The sequence below is a fragment of the Mustela nivalis genome (genome assembly GCF_964662115.1).
Source record: "Mustela nivalis genome assembly, contig: HAP1_SCAFFOLD_2779, whole genome shotgun sequence".
NCBI classification, from domain to species: domain Eukaryota; kingdom Metazoa; phylum Chordata; class Mammalia; order Carnivora; family Mustelidae; genus Mustela; species Mustela nivalis.
The window spans coordinates 905-9,302 of record NW_028133886.1 but is presented as its reverse complement, the minus strand read 5'-3'; the positions used below and the strand labels follow the sequence as shown (position 1 = coordinate 9,302).

The 8,398-nt window shown below is 43.6% G+C and overlaps 1 protein-coding gene across 2 annotated transcripts; it reads left to right on the top strand.

The window, feature by feature from the left end:
* Window positions 1–488: 488 nt before the first annotated feature.
* YTHDF2 (YTH N6-methyladenosine RNA binding protein F2) lies at window positions 489–8,128 on the top strand. Of its 2 annotated transcripts, none has more exons than XM_082751261.1 (4): window positions 489–855; window positions 1,355–1,379; window positions 1,963–2,042; window positions 4,974–8,128. In XM_082751261.1, exons 1-4 carry the CDS (start codon window positions 829–831, stop codon window positions 6,630–6,632), a joined length of 1,791 nt encoding a protein of 596 aa, XP_082607387.1. In that variant the 5' UTR covers window positions 489–828; the 3' UTR covers window positions 6,633–8,128. The 2 variants fall into 2 exon arrangements, with proteins under 2 accessions (XP_082607387.1, XP_082607388.1); XM_082751262.1 differs by having other exon boundaries at window positions 604–855; window positions 1,963–2,033.
* Window positions 8,129–8,398: the final 270 nt, after the last annotated feature.

The window sequence follows — 8,398 nt, the reverse complement described above, 5'->3', positions numbered from 1 at the left end:
ATAGATTGTCCTCCCTGCAATGTCAAATCTTTTTTGCAGGGTACCGGATTTTTTGTGGATGTTTTTGTTTTTTGGGCACTCTCTTTGTAGTCCAACAGAGGATAACGAGGTCCCTGCTGGTAGTGGTGGTGGTGCATATTTCTCGGGGGGCTGTGAAGTTTCCCTGGGGGCTGTGACCCCTATCAGGATACCCACTCTTCCATGGGGGTGGGGTGCCATTTGCAGCTGGGAGGCAGGTTTATTCTGAGGTCTCTCGCATTCCGGGGGTGACTTCTTCATTGAGAAACCGGCTTTTGTGGGTTTTCTCCAGCTAAAGCTACTCCCTCCAGGTGTTAGTCAAAACCTCGTGGCGCGACCCTGGCCGCCCCCACCTTCCTATAGGCCCCAATCCCGAGGCGATGGGGGCGGGGAGGCCGCACTCGCCGCTTCCGCTCCTCCAGCCCACCAGAGGGCACTGCGGCCTCGTCCCTTCCTTCCCGGAGTGCTTCGCGCCGGACGCCTTCCGCGTGGGTGAGTGAATGTGAGAGTCAGCGTCGCGCCGCGCGCGCCGTCCGCCTCCGCCGCTGGGCGCCCTTATTTCGGCTGCGAGGGGCGGGCGCGCGCGTAAAGACATAGAGACGAGCGTTGAGCTCTCGGGCTAGAGCGTCGCCGAGTCGGAGCCGGAGCCCGAGCCGCGCGCTGTGTCTCCGCTGCGTCCGCCGAGGCCCCCGAGTGTCAGGGACAAAAGCCGCCACCGCGCCGCCTGCTCCCGCCGCCAGGGCTCATCCGCCGCCGCCGCCGCCCTGACGAGAGTCCACCGCTGTCGCTACCCGCGAGGATCCGAGAGCCATGTCGGCCAGCAGCCTCTTGGAGCAGGTACAGGCCCGGCCCGCATGCCTCGGCCATTGTGTGAGGCGAGAGGGAGCCCGACTAGGCCCGGGCCCGCCGCCCCCGGTCGGGCCGAGCCGAGGCGGCGCCTCTCGCTGGCCAGCTTTCGGGCCTCTCAGGCCGGCCGCGCCCAGCGCCTCGCCCTCTGCCCGCTCTCCCCGCTTCTCTCCGGGCCTCGGAGCCCACCGGCCGCGCCGCGTTCCCTCTTCTCAGCGGGCCTCGTTTTCTTACTTGTTTCCTTCCCCTTCCTTGAAACGCTAGTCTCCTCGCGTTGTTTCTGGCGCGTCCCCCGCTTTTTCTCCGCGGGCCCCGCCGGCCTGCGCTTTTCCCCGCCTCCCATTTTCAGCCTCCCCCTCACCATCATTCCTGACGCCTCCCTTCAGGCCTGCTCCTTTATTCCCGTCTCCGACCCGGCTTTAATTTGTCTTTCCTTTTCCATTTCTTCCTTGGACGACTTGCTGCTCGGCGACGTTTTCTTCGCCCGCAGAGACCAAAAGGTCAAGGAAACAAAGGTGAGCCCAGCTCCGCCGGTGGCCCTGGGCCGGGAGGGGGGACGCCGAGTAGTGGGGGCGGGGTCTCCGGGAAGCGCCCCAGGGAGAGGACCTTTCGGAAGCCGCTTAGTTCGCAGGTGCCTCACACTTAAGTATTTGACCCTTTCGGTGTGTTCTTGCAGCTGGCGAACAGCTTTTCAGTGAACAAGGAGTAATTCATTAAGGGTGGGGGTGGATTCGGTTTTGAAATGTCCCAGGTCCTTAGTTTCCTGTAGGTCTTAGAAGGCCTTTGTTTTTCATCCTCGTGGATCACTCTCTGGAAGTACTCACATGTGATGGGGGAGGGGAGGCCGGAGGGGATTGAAATCTAGAGGAGCCAATAAAATGACCTTTTTAAGATCAACTTGCTTCGGGTGGAGGGAGACATTTTCATTGACGAATATTGCTCCGCTTTCATTCTCCTCTTTATCCGTTTTTCTGAAATTCAGACTGACTTGCTCTGTTTAGTGAGGCTTTTCTCCGGGTTAGAATAGATTTGCTTAATTTGGGAGATAGGTTGTGCGATTGAGACACTCCTAATGTATTTGAATCTTTTCCCCTTCAGTACAAAATGGATCTGTACATCAAAAGGATGGATTAAATGATGATGATTTTGAACCTTACTTGAGTCCACAGGCAAGGCCCGTGAGTAGTTAACCATTTACATGCCTGATCAGAGGGTGTAACATACCGTATTTTTTCTCTGCCTTATCAATGAATCTCATTTTCAGGGGGTGACTTTTTTAATACCAGTCCGTGTGTGGTAAAAGAGTTACTACAGATGTTATAGACTTAAGATTCCCATCGTTGTTGACAGCAAGCAGAATTCTGAGATTGGAAGTGATAGCATTTTATAGTATACCAGCAGCACCTGATAGTAATTCTCCTTACCAAGAATGTAACGGTGCAAAACTGAAGAATACTCAGTTTAAGTACTCTGATTTTTTTACCCCCCAAACCTTTTTCTTTTAGGAAAATTGGATGCATATGTGATGGGAAAAAACTAATAAAAAATCTCCTGAACTTTATTTAGTGCTGTAGAACTGCAATCTTCCTTTTCATCTGGTCACTAGTTAGTGGGTTGTTAGGTTATCCTAACTTTTGGACTTAGGTATTCCTTTTTCAAGTTGAGATGTGTCTATATCTGTAGAAACCAATTTTGTACACCTCTAGTTTCTCACTTGTGGGAGCTATAGAATTTTATAAAATGGAGTTAAAGAAAGATAAGGTACTCTTTGGCACAAATGAAGATCAAAAATGATTGAGGATTTTGCTGTGTAACTTGTTTTTCTAATTTCTTTTAGGTCTATATTGGTTCATATATTAACATGATCTGTGTATGTAGAAACTACTTTCATTTGTCAGTTCTTTTGTGTTAATATTCTGGGTCCCAAAGATATAACTCACAAGGTTTTAGCTAATAAATACAAACCCACAGATTTAATAAACCAGAAGGAAAACTTACAGTAACTCATCGAAGATACCCTAAAAAATGAAAAAGCTTATGAGATATCTATATAAATTCTGAACAGATGCCATACACTAGATTTTGAAAACTTGACATATTGGTGCATGCCCATATTTGGACCTAATTCTTGCATAAAACTTTTAGATCCCCCATGTAAAATTTTCTCCATTGAGAGTGAAGAAACCATTTAAGCGAGTGATTGGGAAAAGTTTTCAGAGAAGGCAACCAGTTAATCAGGAAAAGTAGGAAGGAAGTAGAGGAATGAACTATTTATAGGTTCCTGCTATTGAAGTACTTTGCTTACATAATCATACAGGGAGAGTGGGAGCATTTGGAAACATAATTCTAGGTAGTTCTTGTGAAACATTGTGTAATTCAGATTTTTGAGCTCAGGGGCATGTGGGAACCTGCCAGTTCAGGTGTAGGCACTCAGCTATATGATGGCATAACCTGTGATATTAAGTGCGTTTTTTACTTCTCAAGCTAAAGCTTGAATGTCTTTAAAAAATTCTGGGGTATGGGGGAGTAGAAATCATGGTTGAATAGATGGATAACTTGAAAAATCTTTGTAGTTTATCAAGAGTAGTTCATCTACCTTTTAACCATTATTTATTGCCTTATGTTGGAATAATCCTTAAGGCTTAATCCATTGATGATAGACTGAATTTCTTATTCCTAATGGATTTGAGTCTTAAAATTTTAACACTGTCTTTGAGAAACTGATTTCTCTTAAACCTAAGGGGATGTGTGAAAAGACTTACTTTTTCTCCCCCTTTTTTGGTAAGGAAAATATTGGCAGAGAAAAGGACCATTTTTATCAAACCGTATTAGTTGAAACATTTAATTTTCAAGCGCTATGTTTGGCTAGGGAGAATAGTGTTGGCTTTGATAATACAGATAATACAGATAATAATACTTCTGGTCATCCAAGTTTCTTAAAAACAAAATTCTTTATTCAGTAGTTAACGGCTTCTTGTGTACCAGAGCTGCTATTTTAATTCCATTGCAGTTAATACAGTGTTACATTAGTTTTAGGAGTGCAGTATAGTGATTCAACAATTTCATGTATTACTCAGTGCTCATCAGGTTAAGTGTACGCCTGTACCAGAGCTATTTTGAAGTTAGGATACTCTGTTTTGAGTTGAGCTATATCCATACCTATTCAGACCAATTTTTTATATCTACAGCTTCTCCCTTATTGGACTATTCTGTGAGTTACAGTATTTACTTAGGTCAAGAATGATTGAGGTTTTTGCAGTGCAGTCTGTCTTCTAATGTGCTGACTAGTTGAGTGTAAGTTTATATTTTTGGTTATTCCTTAGAATAATTCTTAAAGATACAGACTTTCAATATTTTTGGAATTCCCCTAGTTTTAATGGAAAAGTCAGGTGTGCATTTGAAGCCATTAATTTTATAGGTGAAGTAGACCAGATAGCAACATTTTTCAGTTTTAAACTTTGGAAGCGGTTATGCATTGCCTTCCAGGTTATAATTAAATAGTCGTATCTCCTAATGTTCCCAAATGGTTTGCCAAGAGGCTAATGATGTAAACTAAGTGTAATAAACCTTGGTTTATGGTTGAGGAACGGCTGCACAGATTTTTGGGATAGAACTTGAAATTTCCAGTTCTTGCTATTGTTTTCTTATCTATTATAGTATGGTTTTGATAGGAAACTCTTAGGAACACTCCTCTGATCTGTCAAAGTTCACACTCCTTGAATCCACAGAGCACTGGTTTTTAGTGCATCATCTCAACACTTCTATAGAGCAAAGACTTAATACTTTTGGTGAGATGCTGGGTTTTCCCTTTCCTCAATTCTAGTGCTAAAATTAAGGCTTATATGTATGTCCTAAACTGTATACTGCTAAAGTTAAGGCTTAAATTGTATGTCAGTTTAACTTGAAATGCTTAAACATTTTAATTATGAAACTAAAATCTCTTTCAGTGTAAGAATTCCAGGAAGTTTATGGGAAGAGATCACCTGAAATAGTTGCTTTTCTAGTCGCATTTGAATTGGGTGAATAGTTGGAAGAGGAAATGTCCTTATTGTTGTTTTATTAATTTTTGTGTTTAATTTTGATTTGCCTTTTTTTTTTCCTTTTCACAGAATAATGCATATACTGCCATGTCAGATTCCTATTTGCCCAGTTACTACAGTCCCTCTATTGGCTTCTCCTATTCTTTGGGTGAAGCTGCTTGGTCTACTGGGGGTGATACAGCCATGCCCTATCTGACTTCTTATGGACAGCTGAGCAACGGAGAGCCTCACTTCCTACCAGATGCAATGTTCGGACAACCAGGAGCCCTGGGTAGCACTCCATTTCTTGGTCAGCATGGTTTTAATTTCTTTCCCAGTGGGATTGACTTCTCAGCTTGGGGAAATAACAGTTCTCAGGGACAGTCTACTCAGAGCTCTGGATATAGTAGCAATTATGCTTATGCACCTAGCTCCTTAGGTGGAGCCATGATTGATGGACAGTCAGCTTTTGCCAGTGAGACCCTCAATAAGGCTCCTGGCATGAATACTATAGACCAAGGGATGGCAGCACTGAAGTTGGGTAGCACAGAAGTTGCAAGCAGTGTTCCAAAAGTTGTAGGTTCTGCAGTTGGTAGTGGGTCCATTACTGGTAACATCGTGGCTTCCAATAGTTTGCCTCCAGCAACCATTGCTCCTCCAAAACCAGCATCTTGGGCTGATATTGCTAGCAAGCCGGCGAAACAGCAACCGAAGTTGAAGACCAAGAATGGCATTGCAGGGTCAAGTCTTCCACCACCCCCAATAAAGCATAACATGGATATTGGAACTTGGGATAATAAGGGTCCTGTGGCAAAAGCCCCCTCACAGGCTTTGGTTCAGAACATAGGTCAGCAGCCAACCCAGGGGTCTCCCCAGCCTGTAGGTCAGCAGGCTAACAATAGCCCACCAGTGGCTCAGGCATCCGTGGGGCAACAAACACAGCCATTGCCCCCACCTCCACCACAGCCTGCCCAACTCTCAGTCCAGCAACAGGCAACTCAGCCAACCCGCTGGGTAGCACCTCGGAACCGTGGCAGTGGGTTCGGTCATAATGGGGTGGATGGTAATGGAGTAGGACAGTCTCAGGCTGGATCTGGATCTACTCCTTCAGAACCTCACCCAGTGTTGGAGAAGCTGCGGTCCATTAACAACTATAACCCCAAGGATTTTGACTGGAATCTGAAACATGGCCGGGTTTTCATCATTAAGAGCTACTCTGAGGACGATATCCACCGTTCCATTAAGTATAATATCTGGTGCAGCACAGAGCACGGTAACAAGAGACTGGATGCTGCTTATCGCTCCATGAACGGGAAAGGCCCCGTTTACTTACTTTTCAGTGTCAACGGCAGTGGACACTTCTGTGGCGTTGCAGAAATGAAATCTGCTGTGGACTACAACACATGTGCAGGTGTGTGGTCCCAGGACAAATGGAAGGGTCGTTTTGATGTCAGGTGGATTTTTGTGAAGGACGTTCCCAATAGCCAACTGCGACACATTCGCCTAGAGAACAACGAGAATAAACCAGTGACCAACTCCAGGGACACTCAGGAAGTGCCTCTGGAAAAGGCTAAGCAGGTGTTGAAAATCATAGCCAGCTACAAGCACACCACTTCGATTTTTGATGACTTCTCACACTATGAGAAACGCCAAGAGGAAGAAGAAAGTGTTAAAAAGGTAACCAGTTTACCATTCTTAAGACTTATAAGGAAGGAAAAGGAACTAGAGAGAACAGGAGAGGTATTCTGAATGGTTAATAAAAGCTCTGTAAATAACAAACGTATCACTTAACAGTTTAAGCCTTTATGGAAGTATAACTGATGTTACTGTTTGGCTTCATGTGTAGAAATGTAAGCTTAAGTTAACGGAAAGCAGAATTTAAATGATGCAAAAGAGGTGAAGAACAGGCCAGAAGAAGTGCAAAGGGGATAATTGAAGTGATAGAACCATGAAAAATCAAATAGGAAAAGATCGAGGCCTTAATATGGCAGAGAAAAGGTTAAAGTTCTGTTATAATTAACTTTTGGCCTAAGGTAAGGTGGTTAAGTCAGGAGTTGGTGTGCCACCCTGCTTGCCTTTGATTACTGGAAGTATTAGGGAATGTTTTGGAACTTTTTCCTTGTTCCTGTCCTTAGTGTTCTTAGTTACTTTTTCCAAAACCCTTTTCCAGTTTGGAAACATAGTATGTATTATATAAAACTTGGAAACAGATAATCATAAAAAGCTGATCTCTCATTTCTATTGTATTCCTGAAGAGTAACCTCTTGTTCTCTATTTGTAACAAGTGACAATCTTGGGCAGAGTGATGGGGAATAGGTCCAAACTAAAAAGAGTTGGAATTTATTGGAAGGTGTTGGTAATACTTGGTCTGTGTGTATTGAGTGAATGTAAACTTTAAGACCATAGAGAATGGTAAAATACGAGTTGGGGCAGAGTTTATGTTATCTAGGACTTTGACATATTTAAATGTAGGAAGTAGGTGAAAAGATTATTATGGGCAAGAAGACTTTTTTTTTTTTTTAAGAAGACTTTTTTTTTTAAAGATACATTAATGATTGAGAGAATCCTAAGTGGTTAGCGTCAAATGTAAAATTAAGTTTATTAAGTTTATGTAAATATATTTTTCTTAGGTTTGTCATGAATTCATACAGGTTTTATATATTTGTTATGGGATCTGAGGCACTTGTTATGCCTCTATAAAAGCTTATTTTTTGAGTAGTAGGAGGAGGGCTGTATGATTAGATTCTCCACCTGGATAACAGACTCAGAGGTGCATAGTTGTCCAGCTAAAGCAGGATGGTTGCCTTCTGGTGTGTGCAGATGAATAAAAAATGGAGATATGTTTGTCAGTGATGCTACAAGTATAGAGCCACATTATGAAAATTCACTGTCAAAAAATTTTTTCTTTAAATTCCTCTTTTCCCTTCCCCAAAGTTTACCGGTTTAACTTAAAAATCTACCATAATCTTGAGGAAATGGTTTACTGATTATTTTCACCAGACATCTGAAAGGCTCTAAAGATGTTTTAACAGTCTCCTGTATCTAGAGGAACTTAAGGGGGTGCTTGCATGGCTCAGTGGATTAAGCCTTTGCCTTTGGCTTAGGTCATGACCTCAGGGTCCTGGGATTGAGGCTGGAATCAGGCTTTCTGTTTGGAGGGGGGTGGTGGTGCTTCTCCCCCGCACCTCCTGCCGCCTGCCTCTATGCCTACTTGTGATATCTCTCTGTCAAATACATAAATAAAATCTTTAAAAGAAATAATAGAGGAACTCAAGGATGGGAGGCCATGACCTTTTAAATGTCATGTAGTTTCACAGTAGATTATTAAAGTGTGTGAGGGGCATCCAGGTGCTTAGTTTAACCACTTGAAACATGCGTAATGTCAGTCCCATATTATGAATCTGCTTGCTTTCATCTGCAAAGTTCTGTCCCACATGTTGTGATTAAAAATAGGAAGGCAAAAACAAAAATAGGGCAAGGACAGGAATGTACAGCCTAATTGATAAGATTGACTT

Coding starts and splice junctions, on each gene's coding strand:
- YTHDF2 (XM_082751261.1), top strand. CDS start 829: ATGTCGGCCAGCAGCCTCTTGGAGCAG. Junction 1,380..1,962: donor AAAAGGTCAAGGAAACAAAG/GTGAGCCCAGCT, acceptor TTTCCCCTTCAG/TACAAAATGGATCTGTACAT. Junction 2,043..4,973: donor TGAGTCCACAGGCAAGGCCC/GTGAGTAGTTAA, acceptor TCCTTTTCACAG/AATAATGCATATACTGCCAT.